This window comes from Anolis carolinensis, chromosome 3 (assembly GCF_035594765.1).
Source record: "Anolis carolinensis isolate JA03-04 chromosome 3, rAnoCar3.1.pri, whole genome shotgun sequence".
Lineage (NCBI taxonomy): Eukaryota > Metazoa > Chordata > Lepidosauria > Squamata > Dactyloidae > Anolis > Anolis carolinensis.
In genome coordinates this window covers 183,869,890-183,888,746 of record NC_085843.1, presented here as the reverse complement: position 1 = coordinate 183,888,746, position 18,857 = coordinate 183,869,890, and the positions used below count along the sequence as shown (strand labels likewise).

The window sequence follows — 18,857 nt, the reverse complement described above, 5'->3', positions numbered from 1 at the left end:
TGACACGCGTGTCAGCACTGAAACGCCTAGCCATTTTTGCTGGCACGCTGCCGCACGCAGATTGATTGGATGACTATGTCTTTTGCTAAATTTGGTGTGATTTGGTCGTGTTTTTGTTGTTTACTACAGGGGAATTATGCACATTACACACACACACACACACACACACACATATAATTCTATTATTATTGTAGTATATTATCATAATATTACTATTATATTATTATATTATTCATTATTCATGACTACATTGAAACTAGAATAGAGAAATCAGCATGGAAACTGCAAGAGGCATTGTTGTACATGGAAATAATGGTAGTAAATAGTTTTTGATTTATTAAATACAGTTATATATTACAATTATATATTTTTGTTATTTAAACTATACATATTGTGAAATTATGGTGTTTTTTTTGAAGTGACACAACACCCAAGTCATGCTAGGTTTTTTGGTGAATTTTGACACACCAAGCGCAAAAGGTTGCCCATCATTGACCTACATGGATATCAAGATCCATGGATTTTGGTATCCATTATATAGAGTGGCGCAGTACGATGGTCCCTTATATAAAATGATAAACGGATGCTGGACAGAACCTGTGGAATGGGAAAAAGTTATAGCAGAATATGCACTGAACATGCTTGCGTTCAATGGCTGCAAAATCAAGGGTTGCTTTTGCGAATTTAAAAAAAATATATTTTGGAGGTGTGATTAATGGAATACATGGATGCAGTACTTGTGTATGCGGGGGGAGGGGTGTGGCTGTATTTACAACCCTCCTAAAGTAACATATGCTGACATATAACCAACATTTTGCCACACTGTGATGTCATAAAAATTCAAAATGTGTAGTCCACGCAGAAAAAGAAGATATGTGCCACGCAGGTGAACAATAAAGAACAAGCAGTTTATTCTTCTTAAATCCAGAACAACCTATGTACAATGTGATCAGTTGCACCTACTCATGTAGGTGCAACTCCTACCTGAGAATGGAGTTCTTACAATGTTTACTTTCCTTTCTCCAAGCCACTGGCATGTTTGTTCCATAAATCAAGCTCTTTGTCGACTCAACCATGGAACACATTTTAACAAACTCTGTTGTTAGCAACGTAAGACATGAAATAAAAGATATTTATGTCCTTTCATGAGAAATCTAAAATAGTCTTTCCTTTGTCCATGTGGATAAGAGCACACTTCAAACTTTGTCTCTCTCTGCTTCCTTCTTTCAACTGTCTCTGCACCTGCTTAGCCCATCCCTGGACAAAACTGCAACAGTATCAAAATCTCCCAGGTTTAACAGCTCTCCCGACATGGCTCAACCAATCACCTTCATGCATCTTATTTTGCAGTTGATGCACACACATTAACTGATTTCTTACATATCATACCACAACAGGCTTAGATAGTTTGAATTGCAATGTGCCCCTTGGTCTTATCTTTTCTGGACTTATATTCTTGGGATGTTTTATTCCACCTCTTCGTCTTCCCAGGAATCCTCTCGCACCCTCTCCGTGTGTGAAAGGAGAAAGAAATCCACATGAAAGGGATCTAGGAGTCTTAGGAGACCACAAGATGAACATAAGCCAAGAGTGTGATGCCGCAGCTAAAAAGGTCAATGTTATTCTTGATTGCATCAATAGGAATTGTGTCTAAATTGAGGGAAGTCTTAGTCTCCTTCTTGGGACGTTCTTAAGTAGAGGCTGGGTAGCCATCTGTTAAGAGAGCTTTGATTGTGTTTTCCTACATAGAAGGGGGTTCGATTGGATGGCCCTTGGGGTCTCTTCCAACTCTATGATGAGCTCTTTGAGCAATTTTCCTACCTGAGAATGGAGTTCTTACAATAATGTTTACTTTACTTTCCCCAAGCCACTGGTGAGGCGGGGGGGGTTAAGGAACCCCAGGAAATACCATATATGGGCAGAGATGGCGACAGCTAGCGACCCGGGTGCATAAACTCACAGAAACATGTGACTTCTGGGAAATCATGTGTTTCTGAAGAAATGAAAGCTAAAGAAAAACAAACAGAGCATGCGTACGCAGGCGCTCTGAAAGATTTGTGAGCACGGCACAAAAAGGGTGCAGCCGGCCTGCTAGTCAGCACCGATTGGGCAGCGTCACAACTCTAAGCCAATGAATTTGCTTGTGGGCGGGCATAACCCGAACCCTGTAGTGTGTATAAATGTTCACTCAGCATGCCACTGGGCGGTTCCCCTGGAGAAGCACTTACTTTGTGCTAGGGGGACCCCTAGTGGCCATTAGCGAAATAAAACTGCTTTCTGGGAAATTCCTTCAGTTGTCCGTCTTCAAATTCCTCCACTGCGCCAACAAGAACCGTAGCACGAAGGTTCCGCTACATTTTCTGGTGACCCCGACGTGATTTTTTCCTATAAGACGGGCCAGGAGATTTGGAGACGGATCCCGTTGGCGGGACGGCCTCAACTCAGCGGTGGGGGCCTGAGGCAACTACCGTGAGACGAGAAGGGGCCCCTGAATACTACACGACCGGCTGCGGTGCTTGCCTCTGAATGCCAACGCCGACTGACGGTGAGAGCTGCAACATCAGCGAGGTTCCACAGAAACCGGCTAGGAGGAAAAGGATCCAGGGGAAAAAGCCCAGGGGCGAAGGTTGGTCCGACGTCTACAGAAATCTGGCAAGTATAGGGGTTTGCATGAGATATTAAGGGAACGCCAGCGCTGGGAGGGACAAAAAAAAGTTCCCAGGGAGGTAGAAAGGGGTTCTGTCTTGTGTTTCCTGACGCATGCCGTGAGTGGCCGGGTGCCCAGGCCAGGACAGTCCCCTCTATTAGGCAGGATGGGAGGGAAAAATTCAAAGAGCTCCACTCCCTTACAATGCATCTTAGATAATTTTGGCTCTTTTGCTAGCAGAGCCGTAGCAGGGAATCCAAGGGACCTAAGAGATTATAGGCTGAGAAATTTGTGTCAGGGAGAATGGCCAGATTTTGGTTTAGGTTGGCAAGTAGAAGGAACGTGGGATCTGAAACTGATCCGAACAGTGGAAGAATATTGTGCTGTGAATCATCCGAACCAGTGGGTCTATATTGCTACGTGGGAACGGGTAGTTAGAGAAGATCCAGGTTGGGTTCGACAGTGCAGGAATGGCAAATGTATGGTGGTGAAGAAGGAGGGGAAAAAGAAGGAAGTTTTCCAATCCAATGAGGAGGACTACCCAGATTTACAGTTGAGTGTACAGGCTAGACAACAGGAATTATTGCCGCCACCCTTGCCACCGCCCCCCCCACCCCAGGGAACAGCCCCCGGTGCACCTACACTAGGAACGAGACCCCCACCCTACTCTTCGGAGTCAACCGAAGCGGCCAAGAAACACTATCCTAGCCTAGAAAAATATCAGGAGGAAACAAAGGAAAAGAAGAAGTCACAACGGATGCCCAGTGATGCTTCTCCGGCACAAACTCGGAGACATGGAGCTCCGGTGTGGTCTGGTGATTCACCGACCGGACCGGCCCTCCAGATGCCCTTGAGAACGGTGCCTGTGATAAACAACAGGAATGAGATAGTTCAAGCATACCAGGTAGTGCCTTTTAGTAGTAGTGACATTTTGAATTGGAAAAATAATACTCCACCTTATAGTGAAGAACCCCAAGCTATGGCTAGGCTATTGGAAGGGATTATGGCAACCCATAATCCCACCTGGCAAGATTGCAGACAATTGTTGAATATGTTGTTCACATCAGAGGAGAGAAGAGCAGTGTTGAATAATGGGGTAGCCATAGCCCAGGTTGGTGCCCCACAAGATGGTGATGCAGCCGAGTGGGGAGCACAGAGGTTTCCTGTGGAAATAGATCCCCAATGGGACACCGCAGAAGAAGGACATTTGCAGAGACTGAAAGGATTCCAGCGTATATTGGTAGAAGCGGTAAAGAGGGGCCCGCCGCGACCCGTCAACATTGTAAAAATTCAGGGAGTGGTACAGGAAAAATCTGAGTCACCAACAGCCTTTTTGGAAAGGCTGGAGGCAGCATATAGAAAGTATAGCCCGTATAATTTGGAGGATGAAAACGGTAGGAGGGCGATTCAACAGTCTTTTATCAGTCAAGCGGCTCCTGACATCCGGAGAAAGATTCAAAAGCAACCAGGATTTCTAGGAAAGACTATGAATGAATTGTTGGCACTCGCAGATCAAGTTTATATGGCGAGGGACCAGGTAGAAGAAGAGAAGAAGGACAAGAAGAAGAAGCAGGAATACCAAGCATTAGTTACCATGATGGAACAAAGTGCAAGTGGACAGAGAGGAAGAGGAGGATATGCCAGAGGGGGACAAGGAGGAAGAAGGGGCCCCCCTCGGAGGTTAGGTCGAGACCAATGTGCTAAATGTAAGAAGTTTGGACACTGGAAAGGTGAATGCCCAGAAGGAAGAGAAGGAAGTCAGGAAGGACCGAGAGAAAGAGGAAGGCCTGAGAGAGGAAGAAACCCAGGAAGGGGAAGAGGGCGTGGGAACTACGTACCTTTTCCTGCAAGAGAGGTGATAGCTGCAGCAGCTGTGATGGAAGAAGAATGGGAAGATATGGATGGAGGAGAGGAATGAGGAAGCCAGGCTCTTGTTTTGTTGGACCCCGGGGAGCCGATGGTCACACTTGAAATCGGGGACCAACAATTGGACTTTTTAGTGGACACAGGTGCCGAAAAATCAGTAGTAAATACAAAAATTAGTCCACCAACTCGGGAAACTACGAAAGTAATAGGGGTGTCTGGGAAGACCCAGAAGTGCCCCTTCCTTAAGGAACGCACCTGCAATCTGGCCGGACATCAGGTCAAGCATAAGATGTTATATCTCCCAGACTGCCCAGTCCCTTTATTGGGAAGGGACATTTTATCAAAATTACAAGCACAACTCCAGTTCATGAAGAATGGACAAGTGGAGCTATCATTTCCCATGGAAGAGGAATGGAGACTGTTTCAAGTTAGGATTTTTACTGAAGAAATACAATGGCCATGGCATGAGACTCCTTTAGTGTGGGCAGAAGATAATCCTCCAGGATTAGCTAAATATGTTCCACCGGTGGTGGTGGAAGTGAAAAGAGGAATGGGGCCCATATGCAAGCCACAGTATCCCGTCAGTCGAGAGGCAGTGCAGGGGATCAGAAAGCATCTAGAGCGACTTCTGCAGCATGGGATATTGGTACCATGCAGTTCCCCATGGAACACGCCCCTGCTCCCAGTCAAGAAACCAGGAGGACAAGGAGAATATCGCCCAGTCCAAGATTTGCGGGCTGTAAATCAAGTCACCGTTCCCCTAACCCCGGTAGTGCCAAATCCATACATCATGATGAGTCTAGTACCAGCATTTGCCAAATGGTTTACTGTATTGGATTTAAAGGATGCATTCTTTTGCATTCGATTGGCCCCTGTATCCCAACCGATCTTTGCTTTCCAGTGGGAATCTCAGCAGTCAGGGCAAAGGACCCAGTATGTTTGGACACGCCTTCCTCAGGGGTTCCGGGACAGCCCGACCATTTTTGGTCAAGCCCTGGCCAAAGACTTACAGGATTTTGTAATACCTAAGGAAGAGGGAATTTGGCTTCAATATGCAGATGACCTGCTTATCGCTTGCCGGACACTAGGGGGCTGTAAAGAGCATACTTTGAGATTTCTCAAGACATTGGAAGAAAAGGGTTACAAAGTGTCAAAGAAAAAGGCCCAGTTGTGCTGTCCCACGGTGAAATATTTGGGGTTCCATCTGACCGAAGGAAAGAAGATGTTAGGAGCTGAAAGAAAGGAAGTTGTTTGTGCCATCCCCACTCCCAGTACCCGGCGACAGGTGCGGGAATTTTTGGGATCAGCAGGATATTGTAGACAGTGGATCCCCAACTACGCCGTGTTGGCTAAGCCACTGTACCAGGCTACGAGAGGTGGAAGAGAAGATCCATTTGAGTGGACAGAAGAATGTCAACAGGCATTTAAGGCATTAAAAGAAGCATTGATGTCATCTCCAGCATTAGGACTGCCCGATTTGGAAAAACCATTCACTCTGTTCGCTGCAGAGCGGGAAGGAACAGCGGTTGGAGTATTGACCCAACCACTAGGTTCATGGCAAAGGCCGATTGCCTACTTGTCAAAGCAATTGGACACAGTGGCTCGTGGATTGCCACCTTGCCTGAGGGCTGTGGCAGCATCAGTAGATTTAATCAAAGAAGCGAATAAATTGACCCTAGGACAGCCACTGACAGTTAAGGTGCCCCATAGCGTTAAGGCACTGTTAGACATTAAGGGACCGCGCTGGCTCACAAGTGAGAGGTTAATGAAATATGAGGGATTGTTGTGTGACAACCCACTGGTGACCCTGGAGACTTGCTCCACTCTGAATCCGGCCACCTTGCTCCCGACTCCAGGAGACACCACGATCCATCAGTGTGCCCAGGTGATGGATGAGGTATTCTCCAGTCGACCGGATTTGAAGGATGTGCCACTAACTAAGGTGGACGACACTCTGTTCACAGATGGAAGCTCCTTTATGGAAAATAATCAAAGACACTCAGGTTATGCGGTTGTTCGGTGGGGGGGAGAGACGCTGGAAGCAGAGTCACTGCCCCCGGGGACGTCTGCCCAGAAGGCCGAATTGATTGCCCTGACCCGAGCGTTGGAATTGTCAAGCGGAAAGCGGGTTAACGTCTACACAGACTCAAAATATGCCTTCACCACCCTCCACGCACATGGAGCACTGTACAAGGAGCGCGGGCTCCTCACGTCTGGAGGAAAGTGCGTGAAACATGCTGGAGAGATTGTGGATCTCCTGGAGGCGGTTTGGAAGCCAAGGCAGGTGGCTGTGATGCATTGTAAAGGGCACCAACGTGGAGACGATCCCGTAGTGCAAGGAAATAGGCAGGCTGATCTGGCAGCCAAAGAGGCAGCTAGGCTGCCCTATATTGAACATCAGGTAATGGCCCTACAGGTAGAATTAACTGAACATAACATTACATATACACCAGAGGAAGAAGAATGGGCCTTAAAGGAGAAGGGTCAGTGGTCAGGAAAACTCATAGTGATGCCAGACGCCCGTGTCTACGTCCCTAAGGACTTGGCATGGCACTTAGTCCAACACATGCACCAAAACACACATTTAGGAAAAATGGCATTGGCAAATCTGCTAGGACGACAGTTGTATATCGATGGATTACATAGCCTAACGGCAGCAGCAGCCCGAAGATGCTGGACATGTATCAAAAATAACCCCAGAGAAGGACCCCTCAAGCCACCAGGAGTCCAACATGTGGGTGGGGTCCCCTCTGAAGCTTTAGTCACTGATTTTACAGAAATGCCCCCATACAAAGGATACAAATATTTACTGGTGTTCGTGGACACATACACAGGATGGGTGGAAGCTTACCCTACAAGAACTGAGAAGGCTGTAGAGGTGTCAAGAGCTCTAATGAAAGATGTTATTCCCAGATTTGGCATACCCTTAGAAATTGGATCAGATAATGGCCCCGCATATATTCAACAGGCCGTGCAAGGATTATGTAGAATTTTGGGCATAAAATGGAAGTTACATTGTGCATATAGACCCCAATCTTCTGGAAAAGTGGAAAGAATGAATAGGACATTAAAGGCTCAGCTTGGGAAACTTTGCCAAGAGACAGGATTGCCGTGGACGGTGGTTTTGCCCATGGCATTATTAGGAATCAGATGTACACCACACAAACGGACAGGACTCTCCCCTTTTGAAAGACTCTATGGACGACCCCCTTTGAACTTGAAGGGAGCTTTAGAGACAGGAGCTGAGCAGCACCTCATAGGAGAGAAACAGACATTGGCCCAGGTTCAGGCTTTGGGCAGACAAATGCAGCAGTTAGAAAAATACATTTCTGAATTGAACCCACCATTCCCTACCACACCTCTACATTGTTTTTCACCAGGTGACGAGGTTCTGGTCAAGGATTGGAAGATTGAGCCATTGGGACCCAAGTGGCGAGGACCCTATGTTGTGCTCCTGTCTACCCCCACTGCAGTGAAGGTGAAGGAGATTAAGCCGTGGATACATTACACCCGTGTAAAACTAGCACCTGAGGAGTGGCGGACGGAGCGAGTTCCTGGTGAGGACCTGAGACTCAGGATCATCCGGCAACTCCCTAAGGGGTCAACAAGGCCATGAAGCTGATCCCTTCGGGTGCAACGGAGCGTCGGTGGTCAAGTATGTCGCAGCATGGCCCAACAAAGGCGCTCTCCGGGAGATGGTGGCTAGACATTTTGAGAGGAAAAAGTGGGAGACAAGCTATGAGGAGGGGAGGAAAGCGCACTGTGCTTGGTATATTATTTGTGCTGAGTTTTATTCTCTCTTTTGGAAAAAGAGCACATGGGAATTGGATAAAAGAACATGCCAATTATATGTTTGAGCAGCACGGGAAAGAGGTAGCATTAATATATGAACACCCCCTCACCGTAGGAGATTTTTCATTTCTTCCCGATTTAATTGATGAACCACAGATTGTGTTGGAGGGATTGTCCAAGGCTCAGGAGGGTCCACCTACCGTGTTTTCTAGCATACCGCAAAGGATAAATAAAACTCGGTTTCGACGGTTTAGATACCATACCTCCACCAGGGGTTTGTGCTTCTGTTGTGGAGGATCGGGAATATGGAATTCTGAGTGGAAACACTGGGGAACTAGGCAGGCGTTCTTTTCCCGATTAGGCAATTATTCCCATTGTCGAGACCGGTTCTATCTACATGGACGATTTAATACATCTTATGTCTCACGATTAAATCTAACCGCAACCGAGTGGGCTAGCATGTATCCAGATTATCCCACATTTAGTGTGAATGATTCTATTGAGGGCCTAAAATCTTATATGAACATACTGCAACAATTAACCCAACTGAGCCTAGGTAAAAGCCTCTGTCCGTTATGGCAAATTAGGGATCCAAATCTATGGTTTTTCTTTGATAAATGGGCCACAAATTATCACCCCGGCAACTACCAGTGTGTCGGTGTGGGTTATTTGACATTCCCAGTTCAGGTCTTACACAAAGGGCATCAGCGCCTGAAACGGGACATTGTGCAAACAGGCCCTCTAGGACCAGAATGCTCGGATGAGGTCATTATCAACAAGGCCCTGTCAGGTTCAGAAGCCTCCCGTGTAGGAGGAGGCCTGATCACAGGCTTGTTGACACTGGGTGCTTACCCAGGGATTGTAGCTCAAGCAAACCGTAGAAGTGTTCTAGGCCTGACTTGCCGCCTTGAAAAGTCCATAAATGCCACTGGTAAAATTTTCCGGGAAATCCAGTCTGAAGTAGAAGAAATCAGCCAGATGGCCCTACAGCATAAGTTGGCCCTTGACTACCTACTGGCGGCCAGGGGGGGGTTATGCGCCATGGTTAGAGGACGTTGTGTAGTGAAATTTCATAACTTGAATAATACTATTGAAGATGACATCGAGTCATTACAAAAGTTAATTTACAATAATGTCCAGGAGATAGAAGGTTGGTCTCCCTTCTCCTGGGTGACTAGCTGGTTACCCTCAATAGAATGGTTGAAGAACATATTGTTGGTAGGGATTTTAGGATTGTTCATTGTTCTCATAGTTATGTGTTGCACTCCAATAATGATGCAAATGTGTACTAGGTGTGTCACACAATCTTTACCTGAAAAAAAGATAGCCATACTCCAAGCCAAGCGGGATTGGATGGAACCATAATGCTTTGCTTCAGCTTTTGTACATGCGCTTCGCAAAAAGAAAATGGGGGAGTGAGGCGGGGGGGGTTAAGGAACCCCAGGAAATACCATATATGGGCAGAGATGGCGACAGCTAGCGACCCGGGTGCATAAACTCACAGAAACATGTGACTTCTGGGAAATCATGTGTTTCTGAAGAAATGAAAGCTAAAGAAAAACAAACAGAGCATGCGTACGCAGGCGCTCTGAAAGATTTGTGAGCACGGCACAAAAAGGGTGCAGCCGGCCTGCTAGTCAGCACCGATTGGGCAGCGTCACAACTCTAAGCCAATGAATTTGCTTGTGGGCGGGCATAACCCGAACCCTGTAGTGTGTATAAATGTTCACTCAGCATGCCACTGGGCGGTTCCCCTGGAGAAGCACTTACTTTGTGCTAGGGGGACCCCTAGTGGCCATTAGCGAAATAAAACTGCTTTCTGGGAAATTCCTTCAGTTGTCCGTCTTCAAATTCCTCCACTGCGCCAACAAGAACCGTAGCACGAAGGTTCCGCTACACTGGCATGTTTGTTCCATAAATCAAGCTCTTTGTCGACTCAGCCATGGAACACATTTTAACAAACTCTATTGTCAGCAACATAAGACATGAAATAAAAGATATTTATTTACTCTTATCATTGCATCTCCAAGACAGCCGTATTCCCCATACAAGGTACCTATGGCTTTCCCTGGGCATGAATGATGCGCCAGGCCTTCCATTGTGATGCACTGGATGTTCCATGACAGTTAAGGCTGAGGCAAGAGGCCCAGAATGAAGTGGTTTTCTCCATCAACAAGGATCATGAAGAAACAGCCAATGGGTGGATGATTTTTCCTCGTTTTGTCGTATTGTTACCGCTTTCCTTTGAGAAAAGGAGAGGGGTGTCCTTCCCTTTGGGGAAGATGTTAGATCCCTCTGGACAAAGAGAAGCCCAGAGGGAAAAGCAAAGCAGATTCAGCCCAAGGGATGGATAGAGATCAACTGCTTCTGAGCTCCTGCCCTAGTCAGCTTTGCTGGTTTGGTCGCGATCCTGCAGGGTTAGTTTGATTGAAATCTATCTGTGTATTTGGCAGGCGGGTTGGAGGAGGCACACACGGCCCAGTGTTGGATCCAGGCTCATCCCTCCCAATGGGGTTTTTAGCTTTGAATATGTATTAATGGATTTTTACTGTGAATTTTAATACTGTTATGTTTAATTCTGTTTGAATGTTTGCATATTTGTATATTTTAAATTTTGTGGTCATACTTATAATTGTAAGCCGCTTTGAATCTCATTCAGGAGAGATAAAGCAAGGTATAAACATAACAACAACAATAATAATACAGTAGAGTCTCGCTTATCCAACATGAATGGGCCGGCAGAATGTTGGATAACTTAAAATGTTGGATAATAAGGAGGAATTAAGGAAAAGCCTATTAAATGTCAAACTATGTTGTGATTTTGCAAATTAAGCACCAAAACATCATGTTTTACAAAAAATCAACAGGAAAAGCAGTTCAATATACGATAACATTATGTAGTGATTACTGTATTTACAAATTTAGCACCAAAACATCACAATGCATTGAAAACATTGACTACAAAAACATTGACTACTAAACATTGACTAAAATATAGAATTGCATACAATGAATTTACAGTAACAACATTGTCAGAGGTCAAATCCATAAAAAGTTCAGTCCTTGCTGCCTAGAGAAATACAGTAGAGTCTCACTTATCCAAGCTAAACGGGCCAGCAGAACGTTGGATGAGCGAATATGTTGGATAATGAGAGATTAAGGAAAAGCCTATTAAACATCAAATTAGGTTATGATTTTACAAATTAAGCACCAAAACATCATGTTATACAACAAATTTGACAGAAAAAGTAGTTCAATAGGCAATAATGCTATGTACTAATTACTGTATTTATGAATGTAGCACCAAAATATCACGATATATTGAAAACATTGACTACAAAAATGTGTTGGATAATCCAGAACGTTGGATAAGTGAGTGTTGGATAAGTGAGACTCTACTGTAGCTGTGCATCTGGGCGGGAGGCAGACTGCGTTGGTTAATTCAGAACATTGGATAAGCGAAGGTTGGATAAGTGAGACTCTACTTTGATTGTGATGATGATGATGATGATGATGTGAGGGTGTCGATCCCTGAAGTAAGTAAAAATTGGGGTAAGAGGAAGAAAAAAGAGCCTCATCCTGACAACACAAAAAAGAAGAAATGAAGAAAAACAGAGAATACGAATGATAAGAGACGGAGGAAAGGAAAGGCAAAAGAAAGAGAAGTGACAGAAATAAGAATGTTAAGCTGAAAAGAGAAGGAGAGAAGGAAGAAGAGAAGAGAAGAAAAGGCAAAAGAAAGAAAAGTACCAGAAATAAGAATGATAAAATAAAAGAGAATGAGAAAAATGAGAAAAGAAAAGAAAAGAAAAGAAAGAGAAGGGCCAGAAAAAAATGGTTGGAAACAGATATTCTGCTGCCATTTTAAACCTAGATGGCTGATCACTGGTCAAGTGGCAGAACTGATTTGTGGGTGACCAATACAGCACACTGAGTTTTCCTAAGGAATGTATTATTGAAGATAATGAGAAAGATCAATCCGAGAAGCCCATAGTAAGCAATGTCCCCCTCGATGGATTGTCACCTTGCCGTGGTGAGGGGGCTTGCGTGTTCCGATGAACCTGTGGGCACTGGAGTGATGCACTCCCAGGAGTGGCCGCAGGGGAGGTTCCAGACCAAGCACAATCCGAAGACCCAAAGACCTCAACGGCGGAGCAGGCGGAGGATAACATGGTACATGTTACAACGGCTGTGAAGGCGGAAGAAGGCTGCAACAGACTGAGAAGCCACTGTCGTTGTGTTAACCACACCACTGCTGGAACCTCACTCTGTGAAGACTGTGTGTTGACCGGCCGTGCACCGACCTCCACACATTAAAAAAAATCACGCACAGGCGTCTTCCAACAAAAATAAAAACAAACCTACAAAAGTCCCATGGCGATCAGCGAGTGGCGACGGGGGCAGGACTGTGAAATCTGGAAGCCCCTAGTCACAGACTGGCACATGGGCGGTGGATATGGACTCAGTCGTTCTACCTCAAGGACCGAGGCAGTTGAGTAGTCCGGCAGCTGTATCCATGACTGAGCAGCCCTTTTTAGGATCCGCTCTGCTCACCCCACACGGGGAAGGGGCTAGAAAAGGTGCCCTAAACATAGTCTGCCTCTCCTACCCTGACTGGACTGCCGCGTCCAGAGGGGTCACCACTCTGCGGCCAAAAAAGAAAAATGAACTTTGGAACATGGAACGTACGGACATTGTTAGATAACACTGACAGCGAGCGCCCCGAACGCAGGACTGCTCTCATTGCAAGAGAGCTGGGACGCTTCAAGATCGACATAGCAGCCCTTCAGGAGACCCGGAGAGCAGGAGAGGGGCAGCTGAAGGAAGAAAAGGGAGGCTACACCTTCTTCTGGAAGGGACTACCTGAAGAAGAGCGAAGAAGAATACACGGAGTTGGCTTTGCTATCAGAAACGACCTGGTGAAGCACCTGACTGAAGCACCCACTGGCATCAACGAACGACTTTCAACCCTCCGAATTAACCTTGCCAAAAACCAACAGGCAACCATCATATGCGCCTATGCACCAACTCTAGATGCTGACGAAGACATCAAGGAAAAATTTTACTGTCAGCTGGATACCATCCTATCGGAGATACCTAAGGAGGACAAAATCATCCTCCTGGGGGACTTTAACGCAAGAGTCGGAAGGGACTCTGACCTGTGGCCAGGGATCATAGGAAAAGACGGGGTCGGAAACAGCAACTCGAATGGCATCTTGCTTCTCACCAAATGCGGAGAGCACAACCTTGTCATCACCAACACGCTCTTCCGCCAGAAAAACAAGCTCAAGACATCATGGAAGCACCCTCGGTCAAAGCATTGGCACCTCCTGGACTATGTTATCACACGTGCCAGAGACCGCCGCGATGTGCTTCTCACAAGAGCCATGACAGGTACTGATGACTGCTGGACAGACCACAGGCTAATCCGATCCACGATGGCTATCAAGATCGTCCCCAAACGCAGACTCCAAGGAAGAAAAACAAGGCGAAAAATGAACACCCAAGCCCTTCAGGAGCCCTCCAAACGAGCCCTTCTCCAAACAACACTCAAAGATCATCTACCCACAGAACACCCCGAAAATGTTGAGGAACATTGGAACAAACTGAAGACCTCCATCATCACAGCCTGCGAAGAAAGCATTGGATACCTAACTAAGAAACATCAAGACTGGTTTGATGATAACGACAAAGAGATCCAACAGCTGATTGATAACAAAAGGAAAGCCTTCCAAACATGGCAGAGAGACACCAACTGTGCTGCCAAGAAAAAGATCTATGCCAGTGCAAAAGCTGAGGTCCAAAGAAGGACCAGAGAACTCAAGAACATCTGGTGGACAAAGAAGGCTGAAGAAATCCAACACCTTGCAGATACCCATGACGCTCAGGGATTTTTCAAAGCCACAAAGATCATTTATGGACCAAGAAACCATGGCATACAGCCCCTACGCTCATCAGATGGAACCAAAATTCTGAAGGACAAAACATCAATTGCACTACGTTGGAAAGAGCACTACCAGAACCTGCTGAATCGCAGCTCCAATGTGGCCGAAGAGACCCTCTCACAAATCCCGCAACAACAAACCAGGGATGAGCTTGCAGCACTGCCTAGTTTGGAAGAAGTCAGCAATGCCATCAGCCAACAAAAAAACAACAAAGCTAGCGGACCTGATGGGATTCCCGCTGAAATCTTCAAAGAGGGTGGACCTGAGCTGATGCAACAACTCCACCAGCTCATTGAAAAGGTGTGGATGACCGAGAAAATCCCAGCAGACTTCAAGGATGCCACCATCATCACCCTTTTCAAGAAAGGGGACAGAACAGACTGCGGGAACTATCGTGGTATCTCCCTTCTAACCTCCGCCGGGAAAATCCTCGCAAGAATCCTTGCAAACCGCCTTCTCCCTGTCTCAGAAGACACCCTCCCAGAATCCCAGAATGGCTTCCGCCCCTCCAGAGGAACAGTGGACATGATCTTCACTGCTCGACAGCTCCAAGAAAAATGCAGGGAACAAAACCAACCTCTGTACATGGCATTCATTGACCTTGCAAAGGCATTCGACACAGTGAATCGCAGCGCTCTCTGAACCATCCTCCAAAAAATCGGGTGCCCTGACAAATTTGTGAACATCCTGCGGCTCCTCCATGATGACATGATGGCAACAGTCCTGGACAGCAACGGCTCCCAAAGTGACCCATTTAAGGTTGAATCAGGTGTCAAGCAGGGATGTGTTATTGCCCCCACCTTATTTTCCATCTTCATCGCTATGATACTTCACCTTGTTGATGGGAAGCTTCCCACCGGAGTGGAAATCATCTATCGGACAGATGGCAAGCTATTTAACCTCAGCAGACTGAGAGCCAAAACCAAGGTCACCACAACATCTGTTATAGAACTCCAATATGCTGATGACAACGTAGTCTGTGCGCGTTCAGAAGAAGACCTACAAGCCACTCTAAACACCTTCGCAGAAGCATACGAGAAGCTCGGCCTCTCACTGAACATCGAGAAAACCAAAGTGCTCTTCCAACAGGCACCAGCTAATCCCTCTGCAAAGCCAGGAATACAGCTTAACGGTGCAACATTAGAAAATGTTGACCATTTCCGCTACCTTGGTAGCCACCTCTCCACAAAAGTCAACATCGACACTGAAATACAACACCGCCTGAGCTCTGCGAGTGCAGCATTTTTCCGTATGAAGCAGAGAGTGTTTGATGACCGGGACATCCGTAGAGAGACCAAGGTGCTTGTTTATAAAGCCATTGTCCTCCCAACCCTGCTCTATGCCTGCGAAACGTGGACTGTGTACAGACGTCACACCAAACTCCTGGAGCGTTTCCATCAGCGTTGTCTCAGGAAAATCCTGCAAATCTCTTGGGAAGACAGGCGGACAAATGTCAGCGTGCTTGAGGAAGCAAAGACCACCAGCATTGAAGCGATGCTCTTACGCCATCAACTCCGTTGGACTGGCCACGTTGTCCGAATGCCCGATCACCGTCTCCCAAAGCAGCTCCTCTACTCTGAACTCAAGAATGGGAAACGGAATGTTGGAGGGCAGGAAAAGAGATTTAAAGATGGGCTCAAAGCCAACCTTAAAAACTGTGGCATAGACACTGAGAACTGGGAAGCCCTGGCCCTTGAGCGCTCTAATTGGAGGTCAGCTGTGACCAGCAGTGCTGCGGAGTTTGAAGAGGCACGAACGGAGGGCTTAAGGGAGAAACGTGCCAAGAGGAAGGAGCGTCAAGCTAACCCCGACCGGGACCGCCTTCCACCTGGAAACCGATGTCCTCACTGCGGGAGAATATGCGGGTCAAGAATCGGTCTCTTCAGTCACCTAAGAACACACGCCCAAGATACCAAGGTTGGAAGACCATCGTCCTCGAACGACGAGGGATCGCCTAAGTAAGTAAGCAATGTTATAGAAGCTGATGTCCAAGAGTCTATGCCCAAGTGGAAGATTTGTAGGAACAATTGAAACCACCAGACAAGGTATTTTCAAGGAATGAATTGCAACTACCAGGTAAGAAAAGGATTTGCAGGTAGGTGCTTCTTGAACACACAGCATTCACAGGGTAGAAGATATTCAGGAAGGATTTCCAACCACCAGGTAAGTGATTCTCAGGAAGGAGCTTCATGAAGATACTGCATCGAAGTGCCTATGTACCAAGAGGAGATTTACAAGAATGATTTGTGACCACCAGGTAAGAGGCATTCACGCTCATCTCTCTTTCCACTTTCTGATTTTTTAAGATTAGAAACTACAGGTGAGGTTTAGTGTTTCTATGTTTATTTGCAGAAGGCATTTTGAACCTGCACACCGATGCAAAATGAAAAGACTTTGCTCAGGAATTGATATAGCTCAGCAGAAGATATTCTCAGCAGAGCCCCAACTGGATAGGAAAGCCTCAAATAGGTCATGGAGGTATGTATTCTGAGAAAACTCTTTCCCTTTCCTTCTAGACCAGGGGTCCCGAAACTAAGGCCTGGGGGCCGGATGCGACCCATCGAAGCCATTTATCCGGCCCCCATGGCACAAGGGCAGAAGGGGGTTAGACTAAATGACCCAAGGGGTCTCTTCTTCTCTTACAACCATTATTATTATTATTATTATTATTATTATTATTATTATTATTATTATTATTATTATTATATTTTATGACACAGCAAACAAGATAGATATGCTGGATTTTGTATCACAAAATCACATTATTATTATTATTATTATTAACATTGAGGCTGGGTGGCCATCTGTCAGGGGTGCTTTGCTTGTGCTTTTGGTGCACAAAGGCAAAAGGGGGTTGGACTTAATGGCCCAAGGGGTCTGTTCCAACCCTCTTTAGTATTATTATTATTATTATTATTAATAATAATAATAATAATAATAATAATAATAATAATAAAAATTGAGGCTGGGTGGCCATCTGTCAGGGGTGCTTTGCTTGTGTTTTCGGTGCACAAAGGCAGAAGGGGATTGGACTCAATGGCCCAAAGGGTCTCTTCGAACCCCTTTTTTATTGTTGTTGTTGTTGTTATTATTATTTTATTGTATGACACAGCAAACAAGATAGATATGCTGGGATTATTATTATTTTATTATGACACAGCAAACAAGACAGATATGCTGGATTTCATATCACAAAATCACAAGTCGAACACTTCCCAAGTGTCTAGGACTGTGTGATGTATTTTCGGATGATGCACGCAGATCCCAGCAGGGTGGCCTTTTGCAGTTGGCAGATCGTAATTTTGTCAATGTCTATTGTTTCCAAATGCCGGCTGAGATCTTTTGGCACGGCACCCAATGTGCCCATCACCACCGGGACCACCTGCACTGGTTTCTGCCAGAGTCTTTGAAGTTCAATCTTGATGTCTTGATAGCGGCTGAGTTTTTCCTGTTGTTTTTCATCAATCCGACTGTCACCTGGGATGGCGACATCAATGATCCAAACCTTTTTCTTTTCCACAACTGTGATATCTGGTATGTTGTGTTCCAGAACTTTGTCAGTCTGGATTCGGAAGTCCCACAGTATTTTTGCGTGCTCATTTTCCAATACTTTTGCAGATCTGATCCCACCAGTTCTTTGCTGCTGGCAGGTGGTACTTGAGGCATAAGTTCCAATGGATCATTTGGGCCACATAGTTGTGCCTCTGTTTGTAGTTTGTCTGTGCAATTTTCTTACAGCAGCTGAGGATATGATCAATGATTTCGTCGGTTTCCTTGCACAGTCTGCATTTTGGGTCATCAGCTGATTTTTCGATCTTGGCCTTAATTGCATTTGTTCTGATGGCTTGCTCCTGGGCTGCAAGGATCAGGCCTTCTGTCTCCTTCTTCAGGGCCCCATTCGTGAGCCAGAGCCAGGTCTTCTCCTTATCAGCTTTTCCTTCAATTTTGTCAAGGAACTTTCCATGCAATGTTTGTTGTGCCAGTTGTCAGCTCTAGTTTGTAGTGTGGCTTTCTTGTACTGGTTTTTTGTCTGCTGTGCTTTGAGGAGTTTCTGATTTTTGACTTCAATCAAAGCAGGTTCTTCACTTTGCTTTACATATTCTGCCAGGGCATGTTCTTCTTCTTTGACTGCTTGTTTTGCTTGTAAGAGTCCTCTGCCCCCTGATCTTCTAGGCAGACACAGCCGGTCAACATCACTGCGAGGGTGCAGTGAATGATGAATGGTCATGAGTTTTCTTGTTTTTCTGTCCAAATTGTCCAGTTCCATCTGTGTCCAGTTTATGATGCCAGCAGTATATCTTATGACAGGTATGGCCCAGGTGTTTATGGCCTTGATGGTGTTGCCTCCATTGAGCTTGCTTTTGAGAATTTTTCTGACCCTTTGTGTGTATTCTTTGCTGACCACAGTTTTCACATGTTCATGCTTGATGTTGTCCAGCTGTAGTATGCCCAGATATTTATAGGCCTCTGACTGGTGACACTTTATTGTTTGGCCATTAGGCATATTTATGCCCTCACTTTCAATGATTTTTCCCTTCTTCAATGCCACTGTCGAACATTTGTCCAAGCCAAACTCCATGCTGATATCAGTGCTAAAAATGCGGACA

The 18,857-nt window shown here is 45.8% G+C and overlaps 1 protein-coding gene across 1 annotated transcript; it reads left to right on the top strand.

Annotated features, from left to right (window-relative positions):
- Positions 1 to 1,877: 1,877 nt before the first annotated feature.
- On the top strand, positions 1,878 to 10,135 carry LOC134297690 (uncharacterized). The gene is given in 1 exon segment (XM_062975877.1): positions 1,878 to 10,135. A coding segment is annotated over 1 exon segment (5,316 nt). The 5' UTR covers positions 1,878 to 2,813; the 3' UTR covers positions 8,130 to 10,135.
- The last annotated feature ends 8,722 nt before the right edge of the window (positions 10,136 to 18,857 follow it).